The following is a 25,132-nucleotide window of genomic DNA, read 5'->3' as shown; positions in this document are numbered from 1 at the left end:
GCCTGTGCTAGGAGCTTTGTATCCATACCTGTGAGTAAGCCTTGCTTACTGCTCCCATTCCCCAGATGAGTTCACTGAGGCTGCAGACCTGGAGTGGGTATGGGGAGGATAGGGCCAGCAGGGAAGGGAGTGGGAGCGCCGGCCAGCATGCGGGTACAGCAGGACCACCCACCACACACCTTAACCCCATCAGAGAAGCATCCTATCCCAGCGCGGCGAGATGCTTGAGGTTCCAGATCCAATATCTTAATCAGAGCAGGAATTCCTGAGCCGGCTCCCAGCGTCAGCGTGTCTGCCGGGGCTACCCCAGGCTGCTGCCGCCACCACCGGTACCATGGAGTTCCTAGTGAACAGGACCCCCAGTGTGGGCCTGGAGAGCTGAGGGCTGATCAGGGCAGGGAGCTGGGCCTGACTGTGGCCAGTGGTCCTGTGGTCTCCAGCTCCCAGGTGGACCAGCTGAGTGGCACAGCCAGCAGCTTGAGGAGACTGCTCCTTGGCTCAGTTCTGAGGCAGGGCCGGGCCACAGACCACCTGCTTGTCATCTGACATGGCCTCTCCTTGCGTCTGCGGGGAGCTGTCTCCTGGTCACACTGGACACCAGGGGCCACCACGTTCCACCCAGGAGCCAACAGTGCAGGACTCCTGCCCCCATCTAGACACCAGGTTAGGAAAGGGCATCAGATACACTCTGGAAAATTGTTGCCCAGAGAAGGGGCACCTAACCCAGGCTGGGAGAGTGGAGGCGTGGTGTTGGTCAGGAAAGGCTTCTTGGAAGAAGAGATGCCTGATCTAAGTCTTAAGGGTAAAGAGGACTTTTCCAGGTGAAGAAGGTGGGCAGCGGAAGAGGCTTGGGCCGGTAAAGGAAGCAAAAGGAGGTCTAGAATGTTTAAGGGACTCTTCTTTCCTGCCCTGGGCCTCGCTTCTGCTGCTCTGCCTGCCTGCCATGGCCCTGTCTTTTCAGAGAAGGTGTTCCAGGCAGGGGTATAGGCAAGAGCAAAGGCTCGACAGTGGAGACAAGAAGACATGGGCTCTGACAGTGAACAGACTGGCCCCGTGGCATGGAGGGAGTCAGAGGCCAGGGCAGCCCACAGAAGGCCTTGCAAGTCAGGCTAGCCTGGGTCGTCCCCTCAGGGCAGGTGATGGAAGAAGCTGCCTGGCCCATCAGCACCTGGTCAGCTTCCCAGGGCAGCACTGGCCTGGAGGCCTATAAAATCACAGGTGAGAAAGCAGGGCTCAGCCCTCCCAGGACTGTGGCTGACTCCCCCTGGAAGCCTTCTGTGACTCCATGGAATGATCTCTCGCACAGGCAAGAAGTCTCCCCTGCCACCCCCTGCACCCTTCCCAACACGGAAGCCCAGAAAAGCCCACTGCAGTTCATGTGGCTGTCACAACCCACTTCCTGGGGCCGGCCATGCCCTCCTCCTGACACTTCTCAGGCTGCAAAGGCACCCACAGGTTGTGGTGGGAAGAGCACAGGACTGGGTGTCAGGTGGCCTTGTGCCCTGTCCACTCCCCCTCCCTGGGGACAGCCTCCCGCTTCCGGAGCAGACCTTGCCTGCTCCCTGATTCCATGCTGCCATGGAAACCCCCACTTCCCAACCCCACCACCTGCTTCACCCCTCACCTGAGACTGTGGACTCCCAAAAGGCTTCTTAGGGTCATGAAAGGAGTTGGGTCACACAACCCAGAAATCAAACTCTACCTTCCTCACCAACTTGTGGGGGATCTCGGCCCACTAACTTGTCCTCACTGAGCCTCAGTTTACTTGTCTGCAAAATGGAGACTGCATGCCCCTGGAAGGGGCAGGGGAGGCTCAGATGAACTCAGATGCCCTCCTGGATGTCCCTTGCATGGCACAGTGCCTGGCGTAGAGTAGGTGCTCAATAAACAGTCTCCATGGTGATGGAGATGTTGCTGGTGGGGGTCATATTCCCTCACCTCCTGGCCAGACTCCTCCCTGCCTCTGACTCAGAGAGCCCTTTCCTTAGTGTCTTCTCCACCCTAAGGACCCTTCATTTCAAGTCCTGTCCCTTCTCAGGCCCTTCCACTGTCATGAACCTTCTGCGCCGTCATGTCATGAGCCGCGGTAGTGTAGAGCTCTCGGGCCCGCCTGGCTCTTTGTCTGGCATCGCCCCTCAGGAAGTCGGGGACGGTAAGGAACGAACGGTAACTGATGACGAGATGCGGAGGCTCTGATCGTGAAGATGATGGTGGGGAACAGGGGCACATTAGAAAATGCCCCAGCAGAGCTGTGTCTGCTTAATCACCCGAGGGGCCAGGTGCAGCCGGCAAGTGAGCCCAGGCAGAGGGAGCAGGCGAAGTCTCGCTGAGCAGAGATGGCGCCCTGGGAGTTCTATCACCGTACTGGTGCGGCCACCGAGGGCCACGGGGGCAGAGCTGGAGGGGGAGTATTAGCATAGGAGGGATGCAGGCGTTCTGGAAACAGCTCCTCTGAGACAGCAGCTGCTTTCAGGATGAGCGAGGGCTTTGGAGCCATCAGACGTGGGATGGAGTCTTTGCTCTGCCCCTGACCAGCCGTGTGACCTGGGGCAGCCCTCTGCACCTCTCTGATCCCAAGGGTGCAATTTCCTCATCTATAAAATGGATCGGTTACACCAGAGAATGCAGTGACGACTGAATCAGGCCACCCGCCTTCGATGGCTCCCTGCTGCCCTCAGGCTGGTCTTGGCCGTTCGGCCTGGCATTCGAGGCTCTTTGTGGTGTCCATAGTTCTCTTTCTCCCAGGACTTCCTCCTCCCCCGTGCAGCTCCCTGCAGGGGCCATGCTTGTCCTCTCCTCCCAGCCTTTGCACAAGCTGTTCCTTGTGCCCAGAACACCCTTCCTCCTCTCAGTTCTCCCTTTCCCTCCTTCCAGCCTGGCTGTCTCCTGCTCAGTACCTTGGGGTTCAGGCCAGGTGTCACACACTTGAGAAGTCTCCATTGACTCCCAGGCAGGGTTAGGGTCCCTCCTCTGCTATGCAGTTATGTCTGTTTATGCTCGGGATCCCCCTTCCACACTGTGCAACAGGGGTTCACAGTTGGAGGTGAGGCTGGTTCTGGGCCCAAGTTCTCATTCATTGGGTCCTCTGTGGGGTGTGATGGGCCTCAGCCATATCCATGTCTGATATGATGGGGGAAGCCAGGTCTACAGGCCAAGGGGGGTGCCCAAGTGAAGGGCGTTATCTGGAGGCAGAGGGAAACCAGATTCAGAGGCAGCAGGACAGAACCCAGGATGTCAGCCTGAGCAAGGGGCCAAATTCAGGGGTAGAATGTGGAACTTGGGAAGTCCTTGGGAATTGGGGGTGGGAACCATTAAGGATTTAGAGTTTATCCCAAAGCAGCACATTTAGAGGTCAGTCTGTTTTTGATTTTCAATACTTAGCACAGCCCTGGCACATAGTAGGTGTTCAATAAATGCAGTCTGGATAGATGGGAGGAGATAGATAGGTGGCAGATTTTTAGACGTGAGTGAGTGATGTGAATGGTCAGGTAAATGAATGGTCAGGTGGATAGATGAATGAGAAGAGAGAAAGGACAGGTGGGAGGTTGGCTCAGAGGGGAGATGGATGGATGGATGGATGGATGGATGGATAAATGAATAGATAGGCATGCAAATGGGTAAATAGGTAGATGGCTGGGTGGATAGATGGCAGGATAGTTAATGGAGGGTTATAAGGACTGCATGGTTGGAAAGATAGATAGATAGATGAGTAGGTGTGTGGGTCAGTGGGTGAATGAATGAACAGTAAAATTACACGTGGCTAAATGCCCGACATCTTGCCCAGAAGCAGAGGTATGGTTTGGGTTCTGGGATTTGAGTTAATTGTCCCTCACTGGGAGAAACCAGTGCCAGTGAGGCAAAGAGATCTAGTCCCAGCAGGTCTTGCAGCAGGCTTCCTAATTGACTCCAACCTGAGAGTCCCCAGCTTGGACTTACAGTGGCCTGTGTCTTATTGATCTGTAATTTATACTTCACACACATCCAGAAGGATTTGAGGTGACTTATAATATTAAACCTGCATGCAGCAGGACAGTTAAAAGTGAAATGAGGGCTTCCCTGGTGGTGCAGTGGTTGAGAGTCCGCCTGCCGATGCAGGGGACACGGGTTCGTGCCCCGGTCCAGGAAGATCCCACATGCCGCGGAGCGGCTGGGCCCGTGAGCCATGGCCGCTGAGCCTGCGCGTCCGGAGCCTGTGCTCTGCAACGGGAGAGGCCATAGCAGTGAGAGGCCCGCGTACAGCAAAAAAAAGGAAGTGTACCTGGTTCAACTCCTGGATCTGCTGCTTACTAGCTATGTGATGTTGGGCAAGTTGCTTTAACCTCTCTGAAGCTCATTTTCCCCCATCTATAGGAAGAAAAGGAGCAAGAGATGATGGAAGGAAAGGAAGTTGGTTTAATGGGGGAAATGTATGCCTGATGATTGGATACTTAAGTGGGAAGCTTGGTATATGGGCAGGTAGATGAATGGGTGGTAGGTTATAGGGCGAGTGGAATGGTAGACGGATGGTGTAAGTGAGAGCGTGGATGGATGAATGGATAGTTGGATGGATGATGGGTGAATAGGTAAATGGGGACAATAATAATTCTATCTCATAGGGTGTTACGAGCATCAAAGGAGTGACAGCACAGTCATTGGCACTAAGTAAGTGCTTTGAACTATATAATATATGGAGCCACCTTGATAACAGTAACCGTATTTCCTGGAGGAAAAATCCAGACACCCAGTTGGTGTAAGCAGAAAAGAGCATTTGATGTCTGGGTAGGCTGTGGGGGGGTCGGGGCGAGGTGGGGTGCACGTGGCTTTAACAGAGGCTGGGGCTATCACAGTGATCCAGACTCTGCCCTGCCCATGTTGTACTCACAGTCCAGTTGGGCTGATGAGTAAAAGTCTCAGGGCAGGGTGACAGGGGTGACAATGAGAGGTACACATAGGACTGTGGAAACCCCAGTGCTGGGGTCATCAGGAAGGGCTTCTAGGAGGGGGTGACATTTGAGATGGGTCTTGAAGGATGTGTATGAGTGTCCTGGGCAGGTCAGAAGGGCGAGGAATGTTGCGGGGAGAGGAACGCCTTGAGTGCTGGACTGCAGAGTGGGAGGTCTGTCCAAGGGGCAGAGGAGAGACGCAAAATATTTAGCAACCGCTCAGAAGGGGTGCCTACTGTAAACACCTGGGGTGCCTGGGCTCCTGCCTCGCTTAGCCAGCCCAAGGCGGGTCCCGGAAGTAACTGCCTACCTGAGTGTGTCTCCTCTTCTTTAAAATGGCTATGGCAAGGGGGACTTCCCTGGTGGCACAGCGGTTTGCCAATGCAGGGGACACGGGTTTGCTCCCTGGTCCGGGAAGATCCCACATGCCGCGGAGCAACTAAGCCTGTGCGCCACAACTACTGAGTCTGCGCTCTAGAGCCCGCGAGCCACAACTGCTGAGCTCACATGCCACAACTACTGAAGCCCGTGCACCTAGGGCCCGTGCTCCGCAACAAGAGAAGCCACTGCAGTGAGAAGCCCATGCACCGCAATGAAGAGTAGCCCCCACTCGCTGCAACCAGAGAAAGCCCGTGTGCAGCAACGAAGACCCAACATAGTCAAAAATAAATAAAATGCATTTTTTTAAAAAAATGGCTGTGACAGGGACTTCCCTGGTGGTCCAGTGGTTAAGACTCCATGCTTCCACTGCAGGGGGCACGGGTTCGATTCCTGGCTGGGGAACTAAGATCCCGCATGCTGCACAGTGCGGCCAAAAAAACCAAAATGGCTACGATGCATGTTCCCAACTAATCAGTCACTGTTAGGGTCTCACGAGATAAAGTCAGAAAGTGCTCAGCACAGACCTGGCACACAGTAGGTGCTCAGTAATGCCTGCTGCCATCACTATATTTTTATTACCTACTTAATAGGTGGGAAGGGTCTATGGATTTATTTAAGTAAAAGGGCCTTAAAAATTAAAAAGCATTGGGACTTCCCTGGTAGTGCAGTGGTTAAGAATCCACCTGCCAGTGCAGGGGAAATGGGCTCGAGCCCTGGTCCAGGAAGATCCCACATGCCGCGGAGCAACTAAGCCCGTGCGCCACAACTACTGAGCCTGTGCTCTAGAGCCGGCGAGCCACAACTACTGAGCCTGCGTGCCACAACTACTGAGCCTGCATGCCACAGCTACTGAAGCCTGCGCGCCTAGAGCCTGTGCTCCACAACAAGAGAAGCCACCGCAATGAGAAACCCGCGCACTGCAACGAAGACCGAACACAGCCAAAGATGAATACAAATAAATAAATAAATTTATAAAAAAATTAAAAAGCATTGGACAAATGCTGGCTGTGAAAGGCAGCCTGGTGTATCAGGAAGGCCCAAGGGCAATAGAAGTGAGTTCAATTTCTGACTCGCTGTGTGACCTTGGCCAAGTCACCTAACCTCTCAGAGCTTCATTTTCCTTCTGTATAAAATGGGACCAGTAAGAGTAACAGGCATCACTCAGGGTTGTCGTGAGGACTGACTGAGCTCTTCTGTGTGCAGGGCCGTTCCCGTCCCCGCTTCCCTTCTTTCCCTTCCCCAGAAAGCCCTGGTGTTCATTTACCACCCCCCCCCCGCCCCCCAAGCAACCCCTTCCCAGACCCCCATCCATCATCCTGTCCTTTGCGGAGGTTAAGTGGGTCCCCAAGCAGCGAATCCAAACTCTCCCAAAGCCCCGGCCGCACAATGCGGCCTGCTGTTAGCGAGCACCCCGGCTGGCCCGGAGGATTGGGTTTCAGCCAGGCGGCCGGCGCTGGCGGATGCCCAGGCCAGCGGTGGGCAGGCGGGGGACAGAGTGGAGGAGCCGGCGTCGTGGGGACTCCTCCGGCCAGGCCTGAGAAAACAAGAACAGGATCCAGGCAGGCAACCGAGGCAGAGAAGGGCCTCCGAGCGGCAGGAGGACAAGTAGGGGTATGTGCTGGGAGAGTCGTTGGGCAGAAGGATTTTACATTAGCTGGGTCCCCTTTCCGTGAGCCTGGGGGCGGAGCAGGGGGCCCGAGCGGGAAAAATACCATGCTGCCTCTTGGCAGATTTCACCTTATAAGATCCATAGCCTTCTCAGGGCTGCTCTGGCATCACCACCCCCTACTTGGTTGCTTTGGACCAGTGACCCCAAGACCCTCTTAGCCGCTGTTCCTCACCTGGTTTTCAGAGGAGAGGCCACGGGAAACCCAGTTGGGCTGATAGTTCAAATCCAGCTTTGCTGCTTTTTGGCTGTGTGTCTTTAGGCAGGTCTCTTAGCCTTTCTGAGCTCAGTTTTCCCATCTGTACAATGAGGATAACAGCACAAGCCTTGCAGGGTGTACAGAGTGCTCAAGACCTGGCATTGAGGGCATGGTACATAAATGCTCTGATTTTTTCCTCTCCCATTTGCGAGGCATCATAACCTGGTAGTTTCTGGGCTCAGACCGAACAGGTCCCATCCTGCCCTGCCCCTTACTGGCTGTGTGGCCTTGGGGGAGTCCTTGATCTCTCCAAGCCTTGGTTTCTCCATTACTTGCTCTGGGAGGTCAATGAGACAGGGTCAGTGAAGCCCACTGTCTTCCTCTGTGAGTGTTAGTGATTTTCACTGTTGCCTTCATATGGCCCAGCCTTTGCATTTTAGAAAGACCTTTGCACCCAGCTCCTCCTTGGATCCTCTAAGCAACTCTGGGAGGTACACAGAGTGAGAATGTTGTGATCCCCATTTAATAGATGAAGAGACTGAGGCTCGGAAAGGTGAAGTGACTTCGCCAAATTACCTAGCTTATCAATGGCCTTGAACTTTATCTGCTGATTCCTGACTCTGGCCTCCTCTTAGAATTCTAATATGGGTTGTGGAAAGAATGCTCCAACTCCCAGCCACTGATAGCCCAGGTCTGGCCTCCAGGCTGTGGCTAGCATCTCACCAGGCTGTGGTGGGGTAGACGGGCTTGTGTTTGAATCACCTCAGCCTCATTGGCCCCGCCAGGGAGCAGCCAGAGCTGCTGGGAAGGGTTCAGAGCAGCATCTGAGGCTTGGGTCATGTGCCAGGCTGAAGGGCTGCCTGGGCTGGGGGCTGCTGGCCAGTCTGGGACAAAGACCCCAGGGAATAGCTACGAGGTGTCTGTCCATCTTCAGGATCGACCATGTCAGTACTCTCCTCAGGGACCCTCTATAGCTCCCCATTGCCCCATTTTGGATCTTTGGGACAAGATTCAAACTCCTTAGCTCCACATTTGAAGCCCTACAGATCTGGCCCCATTCCAAGCTACCAGATCCATCCACAAAGTATTTTGCTCCCGTCCCATGGGACAGACACTCCAGCATGATGCAGTGCTTAAGAATATGGGCTTTGGTGCAAGGCAGATGCAGCTCCACCACTGCCCGGCCATGAAAACCTTGAACAATCTCTCCTAATTTTAGTTTTCCCATCTGTAAAGGGAGATTCAATAAAGTACCTACTTTATCAATAGTTACGATGCCATGAGATAATGAATGGCAAACCCTTAGCCCAGAGCCCTGCATTGAGACCCCGTCCTCAGGTTTTACTGTTGCCCAAACTGCCCCTCAAGTTTCATACCTCCGTGCCTTTGATTCTTCACGCCCTTTACATGGCATGCCCTTCCCCTCTTCTCCCAGCTCAAATGCCACCTCCTTTGAGATGCCTTCGCTGATTCCCTGGTCAAAGCTAATCCTTTCTTCCCTTGGGTCTCCTGGCTCGCGGCCCGGACCAGCTGTTTCACTCTGCCTCTCCCTGTAGAAAGTTCACGTGTCAGGCACTAGTCTGGAAGCTCCTTGAGGGAAGGACCTGCTCACCTGTTTCTGCGTCCCCAGTGCTCAGCACAGGGCCTGGCTCACAGGAGGTAGAGTAGATGTGTGTTGAATGACCATGATCTTGTTACTTAACCCAGGAGAACTCGGGGACAGCTGCCAGGAAGAAAGAGCCTTTGAGTTAAGTTTTGGAAGAGAAGTTAGCCAGGCTGTAAAGCTGGAAGGGCCAGACATTCCAAGCACGAAAATCGGGAACAGTCAAGTCACCAAGGCCCAAGGAAACATAGTACCTTCTGCAAGCAGAAGGAAATTCAGGATGGCTGGACACTGCTGGAAGTTAATTAGCTGGCCCAGCCAGCAGGGGCCTTGAATGCATTGTTGAGGAGCTAGTACTTTATCTCGCTGACAGTGGGAGCTCTGAAGGGCATTAAGCTCAGTTAAGACATGATAGACATGGGCTTTAGAAACCTCACCCAGCTTCCATGTGCAGATCGAATATATCTACTGTGTATCAGAACAAGTTCTCGGTGCTAAGGTTACAGTGGTGAGGGAAGCAGATACAGCGCTCCCCCAGAATGAGGGCCCTGGGAGACTGGAGATCAACAGGACTCACCTACATGATGTCACTTAATTCTCACGTGACCCATTTTACAGATGGGGGAAACTGAGGCCCAGAGAGGAGGACGATCTTGCCTGCAGTCACACACTAGAACTTGCCAGAACCAAGGTTCTAGCATAGACAGTCTGCCCCACTCCCCTGCTGCCCTCCGGCCTCTTTCCCCTCCTGTCCTTACACAGGGCCATATACGGGGAGAGCATACAAAAAGTCCTGGTGTGTGTGTGTGTGTGTGTGTGTGTGTGTGTGTGTGTGTGTGTGTGTTTTAAGGCTGTAACACAGAGGAAGAATGAGACACATGTGGGTTCAAATCCTAGCCCTGCCTGTGAGCCTTTGTGTAGGCCAATTCACTTCTCTGATGTCAGTTTCCACATCTGAAAAATGGGGCTAATAGCATGTACCCCGCTGGTTGCCATGAGCCTGAGGCCATACTTAGAGTGCCCAGCTCATAGCCTAGCACACGGTAGGCGTTTGATGAATGTTCCTCCTCGTGTCTTTGGAACTCTCACCTCCTGTCATTAGTGCAGATGAACGGTATCTGTGGCCCTAGCGACGTATGACCCAAGGGGGAGGTCGGACAGAGCTGACCAGGGGTGGGTCGGGGAGCAGAGGGCGACCACCTACCCCAGCCTTAAAACAGAGCCTCGCGAAGCCACCCTCCTGTTGGCCCAACGCTAACGACTTCATTGTGTCTCCCCTTTTCGCTCAAATATTTCTGAAATGTGCACTGCTCATTCACACATAGCCAGAGGGGTCTTCGGGCCTCCCCGGCCTGTGCAATTGGGGCCTCCTGATTGCTTCCTTCTGTGCAGTCTCCAGGAAGCAGAGGGGGTGCGGGAGCAGTGGGGCAAGGGCCAAAGCCGCTCCCAGGGCCCAGACCCTGTTTTCCCACCCTGTTTTCCCACTCTGGGCTGGTGGCTGGAGGCCCTGGTTCCAGCTTTCAGCTGGATGCTAAGCATCTTGTCCACAGAGCCTCAGTTTCCTCATCTTTATACGGGGATTTTTTAATGGTCACTTAGAGCATCCAGGGCTTGGGAACTGGACATTTGCAGGGCTAGCTGGGGTGGGAGTGCCCAGAGGTGAGTGGAAGGGCAGTGTCAGGCAGGATGGGGGGTGTGGATGGCACCAGGGGGGCTGGGAAAGATGTGGGCAGGTGGGTGTGGTCCAGCAAGGGGGCCTCCGAGAGCCACTGACCTTTACTGGGCAGTTCCTGCTCCAACTCTCCAGCTCAGTCCTCAGCTCCCACCACTCCCTGACCCCCACACATCTATTCCCACAAACCATGCTGTTGTCTCCTCCGTACCTTTGCCTCTGTTGTCCCTTCTGCCTTGCATAACCTTCCCACTCAGCCTCTTCTAACTCCCTTCTAATTCATTCTTCAAGCCTTTATCCATGTCACTTCCTCCAAGAAGCTGTCCTTGCATTGTTTGTTTTCTTCTCCTTCTGTACCCGATTCCCATCACACACAGTACCCCATACACATTCCCGTTGCGGTCTTTGTCACATCATGTGGTGATTAATCAATCATCTGTGTACAACAAAAGTGGCTTCCCCTGCACGCCGGATTGTCATTGTCACAGTGGGGATGGGGATGGGGACATTTCCAGCAGTTCACAGGCAGCTTGGTGGAGCCTAGTGGTCCCCAAACTGTAGGAAGTGAGATGATGTTAGCTAGTTTGCAGACGAACATTTTTAATTGTAATGGTCTTATGTTTATTTTCCTTCCTTTTATGGCAAGTGATATTGGTTTACCATTTGTAATAATGATAACTTTTTTCCTCTTTAAAATGCACTTAAGAGAAAAAAAAGAGTCAGAAGAAATTTTGTAATTAAATAACAGTGCAGGCTGTAGGTGGAAACAGCTGAAGTCATGGATGGTGTCCTGATGGAGCATGTGTTCAAGCCGTACAGTTTTAGGGGAGGGAAGGGGATTTCAGCCTTCAACTGAAGACCTACTAAGTGTGAAGCCCTGTGCTGGGTCTCGGGGCAGGTAAAGAAGGTGTAGAAGGGGAGAAGATCAGAAGGAACAGTGTGTGTGAGCGAGTACCAAACAATCTGCAGCTGGAGCACCGCGTGTGAATGGAATAGTTGTGTGACCTTGGGCAAGTTCCTAAGCCTTTTTAAGCCTCAGTTTTCCCATCTGTGAAATGGGACAGTATCAACTGTCCCTTGGCATCATTGTGAGAATGTTGGTAAGGGTTTCTGGCTCCTAATGGACAGGGTCTCTGTCTCAGTGAACATGAGTTCTCTCCCTCTGTAGGTTTTTGAGATCAGAGGAGCAAAGTCTGGGGTGTTACAGGGAGGAGGGAAGTGCTGGTGATGGAAACAGGGCTTGGCTTTTTGAACCCACCCAGGTTCCTGAGGCAAGAACTACTGACCGCAGATTCCCCGGGAAACTGAGTTTGACTTTGGGGCTTGGTTTGAGAGGAACAAAGAGGAAACCAGGGCATCCCAGGAAAGCAGCATCAGACGGACCAGGAGGGGCTCCCCAGAGGCTGCGGCCCTTGAGCGAGAGGCTGATGTTTGTCAGATGTTGGCAAGCATGGTCTGGGGTGTGGCGGGAGCTGCTTGGACTCGCCTTCACTTGCAGGGGCCACCTAACGAGCCCAAAGGAAACGCTGGGTGTGTGCAGGCGCTGGGTCGGCCAAAAAGCACCACACTCAGTCTAAGAAAGAATAGCCGCCACTTATTGATGATCCGCTTTGCGCTGGGCTGCGAGCTAACAGACCTTCCGTCTCCTTGCGTCCTCCTGTCCACCCTCGGAGGGTATTATGGCCATTCTCCAGGTGAGGAAACTGAGGCTTACAAAGGTTGCCTGTCCAGGGTTACAAGGCAAGTGGGTGGCAGAGCGGGTATTGGAATTGAAGTCTGACCTCCCGACCCCAGTTGATATGCTCTGCTTAGCTGCCTCTTTTGCAGAGGGTGGAGGGAGGCGTCGGCATGGAAAGGCAAAAGGCCAAGGGGAAGTTGTAGGGAGAACACCCCGGGGTTCCCTCCTGCCACGGCCCCAGGGCTAACAGCTTTCCCAGAGGCAGCCTTCAAGGCAGAGCCCAGGATCAGCTTGGTGGGAAGGGAGCCCAGGAGGGGCCGGCCTTCTGTGTCCTTCCCAGGGGACATGCAAGCTGGACCCTCCTTTTAGCCCCTTCTTGCTGTGAACCAGCCTGCCCATGGACTTCCTGTCCTTCTGAGATCCTCCCCTTGCTGGTTCCAGATGTGGTGGGAGGCTGAGGTGGGGAGGGCAGTGGAACCCCCAAGCCTGAGCTCCCTGGGAGCCCAGAGTTTGAGGACCAGCCTTTAGCGCGTGACTTTCGGCAAGTCATTTGCCCACTCTGGGCCTGAGTTTCCACCCAGGCGATGGGGATGTCAGTTCACAGGCCCTCCTCTGGGCTGTGGAATCCTCTAGTGCTTGGCCTCTGGGTCAGCCCAAGAATCCAGCCAAGGGGTGGGGCCACCTGCTTGGCGGCTTGCCTCCCCCGCCCGACCCCTTTCTGGTCCCAAGCAGAGTCTCCTCTCTCCCTTGTTCCACACGGCTCCCAGCAGCTGTTCCTCGGGCCCAGGCAGAGAGCCCGGCTTGGCGCGTCTCTGGCTGAGGCCGATGAGAGAAAACAGGTTAAAAGTTCAGCCCTTGTTCTCTCCAGGAGGAAAAATCTGTAGCATTCGGAGTGTGAAAAGGATCCCTTTTTTTCAGCTCCAAAGCAGCACAATACAACTTCCCTCCAATTTGCCATCAGAAAGATGCCCTTGGCACTGGACTCCACCGTCCCTGGTACCCTCCTCCCTCCTCACCAGCCCCCAGTGCAAAGGGACACAGTGACCGCAAACACAAGCCACAGGCGGTCATGAGGAAACTGCCACATCCTCCCTTGTCAGCTCACAGGTCTGACTGGGGTCACCTCTAGCTAAATGCTTCCTTCTCTCCCACCCTCCCATCCATACCTCCCCTGCCCTAGTTCAAGAGCTTGTTACTCCCATTTCGACCTTCACAGAGGCCTGGACACTGTGTACCCTGCCCCCACTCTCTCTGCCCTAGTTCATCCAGCCCAGGCCGTCAAACTAAGTGTCTAGAAGTTTATAGGGTAGGAAGCAGGAGACCCTCACCTCCCACTCTGCCACCAACTCCTGTGTGATCTTTAGGAAGTCTCTTCCCCTCTCTGTGCCTCAGTTGCCCTATTTCTAAAATGAGGCAGTTAGGCTAGACCAGGGATAGCATCTCAAATGGTGGGTGTTAGTTTCCTGGAGCACTGTGGTGAGAAGCATTGTGTAGCCACAGAGTGTGGGGATTGATTAGTGATGTGTCCTGGGCACAGAATTGGAGCATAGCAGCAAGCATGCCTCTCACTCAGTCTCGCTGATCTAGGTGGTGTGGAAGGTCCAGCTGTGATCCGCTGGGTCTCTCCGCCTCCCCTCTCACAACTATTTGTAGTCATACCCCATCTCCACTAGCAGACTGTGAACCGCTCCATGGTAGGGCTTTGCTAGTCACCATTTTTTCCCTCAGGGTATCCAGTACAGTACTTGGTACATAATGGGCATCAGGATATATCTGGTGATTGAATACTTGAGCAATTTAAATCTTCTCAGTGCATTGCAGTTCAGTTCAAAAAGTATTTTGAATCCCCTGTGGCAGGAAAGGGGTAGAGGGAGGGGTGCTGAGCCTGATCTGGGGGTGATTGGGGATCTCTCTGGCCCTGTGGGTCTCCTTTGTCATTGGCTGTATGGTTCTTTTCCTCCAGCTTCTGGAATAAGGGGAGGCAAGTGGGGCCTGGCTGGTTCAGAAGCTGATCTGAGTTTCCTGAACCCCCAGAGGGCAGGTGATGGTCTGGCCCCACTGGATACAGTGCTCACCCCTTAACACCCCTCCATCCCCAGGGCCCTATCCTAGGGGCAGAGTTGGCTGAACCCTAGGGGAGGGGGCCCAGGGTTGAGGGCACAGTGGAGAACCCCAAGTTCCTGGAGAAGGAGGAAAGGTATCCCTCACAGGAGGTGTGGGCCAGAGGGCCAACGTGGGATAACTGATGCGGCTTGGCTGGGACCCAAGGGAGGCCCCTGTAAGGCCAGCATTCCAGTTCTGAGAATTTGATGCAAGTAGAAAAGCGAACAGAACCCTAAGTCTGAAGTTAAAATTTGAGATTTCCTGAGGACTCTCTGAAACCCATCCAGGAGACCCCAGATTAAGACCCTTCCCTACCAGTAAAGGAGCAAAGGGGCAATACCTAGGTTGGAGGGATGTGATTAGCTAAGAGGGTGGGGCATAAACCATGTGTGACAGGGCTGGAGTTGGACCTTAAGGGGTGGAGTCTAGAGGAGTAGAATCAGATGATTGGCTGGAGTGTGTGAGTGGGCGGGATTATGGAGTGAGAGGCAGGAGCTAAAGGGAGGGTAGTCTATAGGGTTAGATCCAGATGATTGTTTGGAGCAATGGAAATAGCGCTATGTAGAGCAGGCCCTCAGGAGGTAGGTTCTTGGTGATTGACGGTGCTTCATAGGCAGCTCAGTGATGACTCTTTGCTGTCTCCACAGAAACGCTGATGGACTCAACCACAGCGACGGCGGAGCTGGGCTGGATTGTGCATCCTCCATCAGGGGTGAGTCGGTGGTCCTCAAACCCTGCCTGGTCTCCCAGGATACCTCGGGTTCTGCTGCAGGGCCCAGATGCCCCGCCGAATTCCAACCCCTTCTCCTCCTTCAGGTCCCAGGACGTGGCCTCTCATTGCCCCACCCTGCTGGTCCCCTACCATTGATGGAGTGCTAGTTACCATGACAACATGCTGGATGCTTTCAGACTTTAGCCCATAGAATTCTAAACGGGAGGCTGAGGGAATTCCCTGGCGGTCCAGTGGTTAGGACTCTGCACTTCCACTGCCGAGGGCCTGGGTTTGATCCCTGGTTGGGAAACTAAGATCCCACAAGCCACACAGCGTGGCCAAAAAATAACAAATAAATAAAAGCGAGGCTGAGAAGTGGTACACGCACTACCCCCATTTTATAGATGAGGAAGGTGAATTGTCATTTCCTGAGCGCCTACTGTGTGTCGTACTCTATCAAAGCACCTTTACATCATCTCCAGTCCTATGGGGAGGAATCCCCTCCACTTTACAGGTGCGGAAACTGAGGCTCGGAGAGCTATAGCCACCTGTCAGGGACCCTATGGCTAGTAAGTGATGAGGGCTCAGGTTTGCATCCAGGGCTGTGACCGAGTCTTCTGGGTCCCTTTTCTGGGTCCCCATAACACTAGGCTCCCCCTTCCTGAGCTCTTATCATCCCACTGCCTTGGGTCCAGTGGTCTGAGCCCACGGAGGCTGCGAGCTTCCCGAGAACAAGATCAGGCACAATTTGAGATTCCTCTTTCTTCACATAACAACCAGCCCAGCAGTTACATAGAGACTGTGGGGTCAGACACTCCTGAAATTCTGTCCCAATTCTGCCACTCACCAGCTGTGTAATTTTGGGCCAGTTCCTTAACCTGTCTGAGCTTTAGTTTCCTCATCTATAAAATGGTGATAATAATGTCTTCCTCTTAGGACTGTTGTGAGGTTCTCCTGCAACATGTCTAGCACGGTGCCTGATGTAGAGTGGGCTCCTAGTGACAGGTAGCTATAGTAACTGTCACCGTCATCATTGTCAGTTCTAGTATCATTCCCTCCTCATCCGCCTGGTCTCTGGGGAGGGCTCTGGGCTCCCACGGCCCATCCCTTCCCTTCCCCCCATCCCAGCTCCTCCGCTGGGACTCAGCTGCTACCCCAAGGAGCTGCATCCCCCCGCCCCCCTCAGGTCTGTGCTCTCAATAGGCAGGGCCCCAGGGTCAGGCCTCTTTCTGTGGCTCTTTCTTGTCACCAATTTTCCATCTGTGAAGGCGGCTGGGCGCACATCCCCACCCTGCCAGTAATGAGGCCAGGCTGGGCTGCAGGGCCCCCGGACGCAATTATTTGGGGTGTTTAGGCTGCAGGGCCTCTGCATGTTAATTAGAGAGAGGGGAGAAAGGCAGACTGCTCTAATTAAGTGCTCTAATTAAGTTCTGAAGAAGAGCAGTGATTGAAACAAGGGGCTGACTTTGTCACATGGTGCCACCAAAAAAAAAAAAAATTAAATGCTACATAGGGAGCTTCAGAGCCACCATTGAAGGAGCGGCTGGGCCAGCTCAGCCTTCCCCACGCACACTTGCCCTTCACAGCATCAGCCCTCCCTGGGCTGGCAAACACCACCCCGCCCTGTGCAGACTTGGCCTGGAGAATCTGAGGGAGGCAAAAGGACAAAGAGGGTGACACCTCTCCCACCACTTGCCCCCGCCCCCCCCAAAGTCACATTTGGCAGTTGGGGAAATAGAGCCCCAGAGAGGGGCAGTGACTTGCCTAAGGCCACACATCAAGTTAGCAGAGCTGGGACAAAACCCAGGACTCCTGGGCCACTGTTGGGTCCTCATGTTTCAAGTCAGTGTGGACAAGCATGGGTCTGGGTCTGGGTCTGTGTGACCTGGGTCAGGTGACCTCACTTCTCTGGTCTCTACTCCCTCATCTAAAATAGAAATAACCCTACTTACCACATGTGATAATCATGACAAAGAAATGAGATCCTGTTACAGCACCCACCCTTGGCCCAGCATAGGTGAGTGGGGTTCACTCTGCTGTTGGATCTACCCCAGACGCAGCCAGCCCAACACCAAGGGGGGCACAGGAGAAGGAGGGGATGGGTGGCTGAGCCCAACAAGCTCTCAGTCCCACTGTGGAGACCAGACCAAGAGGGCCAGGGGTGCCCGGCACTTGTCCAGGCAGGTTGTCCCCGAGGGCCCAAGGGAGAGTCGGTGCATGCGAACACTGCAGCTGGAGGGGGAGCCCGTGGCAAGAGGTTCCAGAGGATGGACAGAGAGATGAAAGGTGCTCGAGGGGTCACAAAAGTGTGAACAAAGGCTCAGCCTACGAGTGAGCTTGGCCTGTGAGCGTCTGTGGAGGGAACATGGCCTGTGCCCTTCCATTTCCAACTTTCCATGGCCCTGCCCAGCCCCTTCCAGCCAGGGGGCTTGGGAACTCGCAGCTGGGTGAGAGCCCAGGCTGGGGCCCAGTGAAGCGACGAAGTGCGGACCCCAGGTGGGAAGGCGGGAAGGTGTCCCTCCAGGCACTGTCTTAGCCACTTAAGGCCCCAGAGCAGAGCTGCTCTCATGGGGGAAGGCCTTGTCTTCCTGTTATGGGGGTGAGGGCTCTTCTTCCATTGGACTGGGAATCCCCAAGGGCAAGGACTGTGTCTCCCTGATCAGACAGGGAGCTCCCATCAGGCAGAATTCCTGTGTCCCCCATCAGACTGGTAGCTCCCCAAGCACAAGCTCTGTCTGCTTTCAGACAGGGTGGGCCTCTCCCTGATTTCCCTTCCAGGTGGGAGCTTCCCAGAAACAGGGTCCACGTCTTCTTTATCAGATTACTTACCCCTGGGGGTAAGGGTCACATCTCCCACGTTGACTAGGGCAATACCAAGAGCAGGGTGTGTGCCCTTCCCATCAGATTGGCATGTCTCCCTCATAGACTGGGGGATTCCTCAGAGCCAAGGCTATGTCTCCCGCTCAGCTTAGAGTTCTCTGATGGTAAGCATCATGTCTCCATCATCAGACTGGAAGCTCCCTTAGCTAGGGTCTGTGCCTCCCCCATTAGACTAGGAGGCCCCTGATGGTAGGTGTTCTGTCTACCCCCATCAGACTGGAGGATTCCCTAGGGAAGAGTCTGTGCCTCCCCTCTTAGACAGGGTGTTCCCTGGGGCTAAGCCCCTACCTCCCCCACCTGACTAGCATTTCACCCGCAGTGGGAAGAGGTGAGTGGCTACGATGAGAACATGAACACGATCCGCACGTACCAGGTGTGCAATGTGTTTGAATCGAGCCAGAACAACTGGCTACGGACCAAGTTCATCCGGCGCCGTGGCGCCCATCGCATCCACGTAGAGATGAAGTTCTCGGTGCGTGACTGCAGCAGCATCCCCAGCGTGCCTGGCTCCTGCAAAGAGACCTTCAATCTCTATTACTATGAGGCCGATTTCGACTCGGCCACCAAGACCTTCCCCAACTGGATGGAGAACCCGTGGGTGAAGGTGGACACCATTGCCGCCGACGAGAGCTTCTCCCAGGTGGACCTTGGTGGCCGGGTCATGAAGATCAACACCGAGGTGCGGAGCTTCGGGCCCGTGTCCCGCAGTGGCTTCTACCTGGCCTTCCAGGACTATGGCGGCTGCATGTCTCTCATCGCCGTGCGCGTCTTCTACCGCAAGTGCCCCCGCATTATCCAGAACGGCGCCATCTTCCAGGAGACTCTGTCAGGGGCTGAGAGCACATCGCTGGTGGCTGCCCGGGGTAGCTGCATCGCCAACGCGGAGGAGGTGGACGTGCCCATCAAGCTCTACTGTAACGGGGACGGCGAGTGGCTGGTGCCCATCGGGCGCTGCATGTGCAAAGCGGGCTTCGAGGCCGTGGAGAATGGCACTGTTTGCCGAGGTAAGGGCCACGGCGGGGCACGTGCCCCTGCAAGTGTGTGGAGTTGGTGTTGGCTGCAGACTTGAACCTGGCAGCTGGGAGGGGAGGCTGGTGAGCACAGAGGCCTGGAGCTGACCATGAGGCCCTCTGTGGCCAGGGTTTCCAAATCTACAGCCGTCGTTCAGCTTCTTAGAGGGAGGCATTAAACAGCACTTCTTGAATGGTGGTATGTGTACGTACTACAGGGGGGTATGCAGGCTGATTTTAGTTGAGGATAAATGGTTCTCATTTTAATTATTATGTAATGATGGCAGGTGGTACTTTATTTCTTCATTTACAAAAGTGATGTGGTTTCCTTTTTAAGAAAATGTATAAGTCATAGTAAATAACATTTATAAGAGAACCTTCATTGAGCTTTTGCTGTATCAGTCAGTATAGGCCAGGCCACGCTGAAGTGACAAAACAATAAAAGTTTATTTCTCACTTAATGCTACATGTACATTGTGAGTCAGCTTGGGATTCCTCCCTCTGGGAGCCAAGCAGATGGAGGCGCCACCATTTGGAATGTTGTGATCACCAGGGCAGAAGGAAGGAGCAAGTGTGACAGATTGTATATGGGATCTAAATCTTCCCCCCCAGAATGGCTCAGACGTCACTCCTATGCACGTTTCAGTGGCCAAGGCAAGTGATGTGGTTACTTCCAATTCAAAGAGATGGGGAAGTGCAGCTCCACTGTGAGCCAGCCCTCCTGATTATCATGCTTACTGTGTGCTGAGCACTTTACATGTCTAACTCATTTAATCCTCATAAGAACCCTATGAAGGAAAGTGCCATTTTATAGGAAGAAATCACAGCTCATACACAGTTCATACAGTGAATAAGTGGAGGTAGCACAGAATCTTACCCAGGTAATGTAATTCCAAACTACCCTCTTAACCACTGTGCCCCTTAAGTTAATTTAAAGAAAAATATTAAGTAAACAGTAGTACAGGTAGTATTTGATTATGGCCAAGAGTCACCAAGGTGGTGTGTAAACATAAGAAGTTTGTACGAGGTACTGCATGGTGGTGAGAAGGCCGTGAAGGTAGACAGACCTGGGTTCAAATTCCAGCCCTGCCGGTTACTAGTTGGACGTCCTGATCCGAGTTGTGAAACCCTCTTTCATAGGGTAGTTGTGAGGATTCAAGACCTTAAGACATGTAAAGCACTTTTGATGGCTTCTAATATACAGTAGGAGGTTAATAAATGTTAACTAAATGAGATGCTACATATACAGCCCAGCGTGGCACAGGTTCTCTGCAGTGTGAGCTATGGTGGTGATGGTGGTGACATAGGAGACTTGAAGCCTGCTTGTGCCACTTCCTCTTGCCTTCCCAATTGGAATTGGGTCCTGGGGTGTTCCAGATGCCAGGCTACGAGTTTGGGCCTTTTCCAGGGGCCTCGAAGAGCCAGTTAAAGTTTAGCCCAGGGTAATTGCAATGATCCTCACCTTTATGAAATTTTGTCGCATCCACCATCCCCATGGCTCCTCCCTCCAGCCCTCTGAGGCAGCATTTTAAGGGTCCTGGGAGGATAAGTGGGTGTATAAGAGACAAGAGCAGTGGCCTGTGGGGGAGCTGCTGCAGTGATCTCAGGTGATGATGGCTGCATGGACTGGGCGTCCACAGTGCTGGGGAAGAGGAGGGGTGCAGTCAAGGGACGTTTTGGCAGTGAGTCAGATGAGATGGGGAGACAGATTGGAAAGGGAGGAGGGAGAGGAATCAGAGGGAACCAGGAATTCCAGCTTACAGGGCTGTGATTGTCTTGGAAAAGAAATGGGGGCATTGGGAGAAAAGGCTGGTTTCTTAGGGAAGACAACAAATCTGGTTTCCTTTACTTGAGTGTGAAAGTGCACAGCCCTGGGACATGAGACAGGCCATGGGGAACAGAATCAGTCACTCATTGCTTATTGGTTATTCACTCATCAACCCTGTACCTCCTCTGTGTCAGACCTTGTGCTAAGCACCAGGTAAGACAGAAGAGAATCCAACTATGGCCTTGCCTTCTAGAAGCTCACAGTCTAGCAGAGGAGACCGACTGTAAATGAACAAGGGTGGGAATGCGTTAGACTTGTTTTAATAGGAACTGCTCAGGCTGAGGTGGGCACAGAAAAAGGGAAGGCTTCACAGAGGAGGTGACATTGGAGCTGAGTCTTGGGAGAGGTGTACATTAATCAGGTGGCCCAGTCCTTCTGGAGGTTGGATCAGCATCAGCAGAGACCTAGGGACATGAATCAGTGTGCCTCATTAGGGGGACTGGTCAATTGTTTGGTGTGGCTGTGGCTAAGGGTGCAAGGAGAGATGTAAGAAGAACTGTGGCTGGAGTGGTGCCCAGATGAAGAGGTGTATTAGTTATCTATTGCTGCATAACAAGTTAGCCCAAAATTTAGCAGCTTAGAACAACAAGCATGTATTTATTTATTTATTTATTTATTTATGGCTGCATTGAGTCTTCGTTGCTGCACGAGGGCTTTCTCTAGTTGTGGCGAGCAGGGGCTACTCTTCGTTGCAGTGCACGGGCTTCTCATTGCGGTGGTTTCTCTTGTGGAGCATGGGCTTCAGTAGTGAACAACAAGCATTTATTATCTCAGTTTCTTAGAGTCAGGAACCAGGCACAGCTTAGATGGGTGCCTTTGGCTCAAGGTCTCTCCTGAGGTTGCAAGCAGGCTGTAGGCTGGGGCTGCAGTTTCATCTGAAGGCTTGACCAGGGAGGGATCTGCTTCCACATTCCCTCATGTGGTTGTTTGCAGGCCTCAGTCCCTCCCACGTGGGCCTCTCACACGTGCAGTGGCTTCCCCCGAGCACATGATCCGAGAGAGGGAGCGTAAAAGAGAGAGCACTCAAGACAGAAGCCACGTCTTTTTATAATCTCATCTCAGAAGTGACATCTCATTACTTCTGCTGTATTGTCTTCATTAAAAGTGAGTCACCAAATTCAGTCCATGCTCCAGGGGAGGGAATTACACAGGGTGTAAATGCCAGGAGGTGGGGCCCCTGGGGCCATGGCAGAGGTGGCCTGTCACAGAATCAGAGTCTGAGCTGCTTCTTGCAAGGGGTGGGCGTTCGAGGTAATGCTGGGGCAGAGTGTGTCCAGCGCTGGCTTCCCCCCTCCCCCCAGCCCCCGGACGAGGCCCAGCCCAGCCCAGCTGGCTACTGGATGTAAGTGGAGGCCAGTCAAGGTGTGATTAATGAGCTCAGGGAGCCAGAAGGACACCAGCTGCTGCTGTGGCATGTGTGCAGCCACCCAGATGTGGGGCTGCTTCAGCCAAAGTCCCACAGGCACTGGCCCCGCCAGCCCAGGACGTGTAGGAATGATTATTGCTCACATCTGGGGGTTGGCAAAGTGCTTTCCCCGTCTCCAGCTCAGGGATTCTCAGCCTTTACTATGCCTCAGGATCCGCTGGGAAGTTTACTAAAATACAGATTCCTGGGTCTGGTGCAGACCTCTTCCCCAGGTCTGGTTCTGTGCCTCTGAGGTAGGGCCAAGAATCAGCATTTTTAAACAAGCAGCACTGATACTCCTATACCAGGACTGTTAGCTCAGACACACAATGTGTTAGCACATCCTTGGCCAGACCAAGCAGGACTCAAGGCCTGCCCCACCACCACCCCAGGGAGCATCCACCCTAAAGGGTGGGAGGGGACATTAGCAGAATCTCTGGGAGGGTGTGGTTTGGAAAGACCCATTTAATATTGAAACATAACATGATGGGGAAAGAATCCATTGCTTTCTGAGAGAAATACAAATTAGAGAAAACTTGACGGTGGGGGGGGGGGGGCGGGGGGGAGTAGGTGAGTCCTCATGGGGAATGGCAGCGATCCCAGGGGTGGGCAGTGGTGGCTAATGATGGACTGGGCGTTCCCAGTGCACTGAGTGGTTCATGAAACTATGGACTAAACTGACTCATTCAGACCAACTTCCTCTAGTGCCTGTTTGTTGTGTGCAGGGCACAGTGGGGAGGGGAGGGGCTCGGAAAAGCCAATTAACCCCTCAACAAGCATGTATTGGGTACCCCCTGTGTGCATTTAGCCCTCTAACAGATATTGATTGAGTTCCTTCTCTGAGCTAGGCACATGCAAGTGCTAGGGAACACAGATGTGAACAAGAGGGACACATTCACTGCCCTCCCAGAGTTTTGGTCTGGGTGGGTGGATGGGGGAAGATGGAGGAAATAAAGTTAATAAATAAATAAAATAGTTATAAACTGTGAGGAGTGAAAAGAAAAATATAGGGTACAACAAAAGAGGTCAAAAGGAGGATCTGCTTTAGCCAGGTGGTTCAAGGAAGGCTTCTTGGAAGAGGTGTCATTTGAGCTGACTGAGGCTGTCCTGGGATGGCTGGAGGAGAGCTCCTAAGAGTCACGGTTTGGCTTCAGGTGGCTCGTGGGCAAGCAGAGCATTCAGACACAAGGGAATAAGGCAGAGCATGGTCCTTCCAGAAATGAAGTCTATCCGGGCAAAGTACTTTGAGAATATGAGGAAGAAGGCAGCTTTACCGACTGGGCATCTGGGAGGGCTTCAAGGAGGAGGTGGCATTTGAATTAGGCCTTGAAGAGTGAGTGGGATGTGGATGGGTGAAGGGAGGGGAGGAATTGTAGGTCGAGAAACTGCATGAATAAAGACCCAAGGTGTGACAGTATAGGTCATGTTTGGTGGGTGTCCAAGGCCCTAGTGGGTGCAGAGCTGGGGTACGACTTTCTCCGCTTCATTCATCTATTCATGGTTCATTGAGTGCCTAATCTGGACCTGCACTGGCCACACAGACACCAGGTGGGAGACTCCTGGGACTTCCTTCAGAGGAGCTCTGCCCCCTTCCCCTACCCCAGTCCCCAGCCTCCTCAGGATCACAGTTCCCACTGGGGCTTGCTACCAGCTGATTTGCTGGGGGGGGGGGGGGGGCAGGGGAGTGGCCTTGGAATTCCTCCTCTGTAGCAGCTGCTCCCACCCAAGCCCTGAGTCTGTTTGCCTGACTCTTTCCAGATGTTTATGGGATTTACTGTGAATGTGTCCCTGCCTCAGTTTCTCCAAGTTTGTCTCCGTATCCCTATGCCCCTTGGTCTCTCCTTCCCTAATGAAGCCCCTACTTGCTACTCCCTGCCCATCAGAGGGAGCCCCCAGCCCAGCAACCGCTGGGGACCCGGACCTCCTCTCTCCCCACGGCAGACGTGCGTCTATAACGGATCCAGAGGCAGTTCCACAGTGAGCGTGATTGCCGTGATGCTATTGGGGTGTAATGGGATTTTTAATGTTTAGCTTGGACAGGGAGAGGGACTGCGAGCCAGCGGGTTGGGGGGGGTGAGGGGGTGGGAGGTGCTTGCACACACATGTTGATCCCCTGGCTCCAACTCAGACTTCCCAGTTCCCAGCTGCCGGGCTTCTCCTCCCAGCCTCTCCCTCTCCTCCCCCTGCCCTGCTTGGCAGCCCCTAGCCCTGCTCTCTCCCCCACCCATGGCCTCTCCTTGACCTTGGCCATGGAGACCTGTTTCTTCAAACCCCAGCCCTGCCTCTTGCTAGCTGTGTGACCTTGGGCAAGCAGTGGACCTTCTCCTGGTCTTTGTTTTCCCATCTGCAAAGCAGAGTAAACAGATGCACTGCTGTGCAGAGTAAATGAGAAAATACCTAGAAAAGTGTTAGAAAAATAAGGACTTTTACAAACACTGTCTTTTGCCTGTGGACTTTTTTTTTTCTCCTAATGAGCTTTTTTATTTTGAGGAAAGAATAACTTTTCCTCATCACAAAAGCAATACAGGTTATTTGTAGAATCTTTAGAAATTACTGATAAGCCAAAAGGAGAAAATTAAAATCACACAGAGAGTAACCACTGTTAACAGACTGGTGTGGATCCTTCTAGGTGTATTTAGATGTATTTAAACATATTGATTTTTTTAAAAAGAAAAAATAGATTCCTTCTGAGAATACATGAGGATTTTTGACTTATTAATATTTTGTGGGCATTTTTCCACGTCATGTTGGATCATCATTTGGGAAGGCTCTTAGAATTCCATAATAGATAGACGTACCATAATTTAGTTACCAGTTCTCTAGTGATCCGCGTGTAGATTGCTTGCAGTTTTTCACTATCTTAAATGCTGGCATGGACTTCATTGTCCCTCTGCCTTTTTGCACTGCTGCTGGCATCTGTGTAGGATATGTCTCCAGGCATGGAATTGTAGGGTCAAAGGGGATGTACTTTTTTTGAGCTTTTGATGCACATTGCCAGATTACCATCCAGAAAGGCTGGGCTGAATTACCCTCCTGGCAGCAGTCTTCGAGAGTGTCTGTTTCCCCACATACT

General features: G+C 53.2%; 1 protein-coding gene across 2 annotated transcripts in view; it reads left to right on the top strand.

The window, feature by feature from the left end:
* Positions 1-25,132, top strand: part of EPHB2 (EPH receptor B2) — a 186,184-nt gene that overhangs the window by 49,609 nt on the left and 111,443 nt on the right. For both annotated transcript variants that reach the window (XM_029228598.1, XM_029228599.1), the window contains exons 2-3: positions 14,872-14,936; positions 18,136-18,820. In XM_029228598.1, the coding sequence (XP_029084431.1) occupies positions 14,872-14,936; positions 18,136-18,820 (750 nt within the window). The remainder of the gene's footprint in view (positions 1-14,871; positions 14,937-18,135; positions 18,821-25,132) is intronic.

This window comes from Monodon monoceros, unplaced genomic scaffold (assembly GCF_005190385.1).
Source record: "Monodon monoceros isolate NGI ecotype Baffin Bay Population unplaced genomic scaffold, NGI_Narwhal_1 Super_Scaffold_18, whole genome shotgun sequence".
In the NCBI taxonomy this organism is placed as follows: domain Eukaryota; kingdom Metazoa; phylum Chordata; class Mammalia; order Artiodactyla; family Monodontidae; genus Monodon; species Monodon monoceros.
Note: the sequence above shows the minus strand (reverse complement) of the source record. Positions and strands in the feature narration are given on the sequence as shown.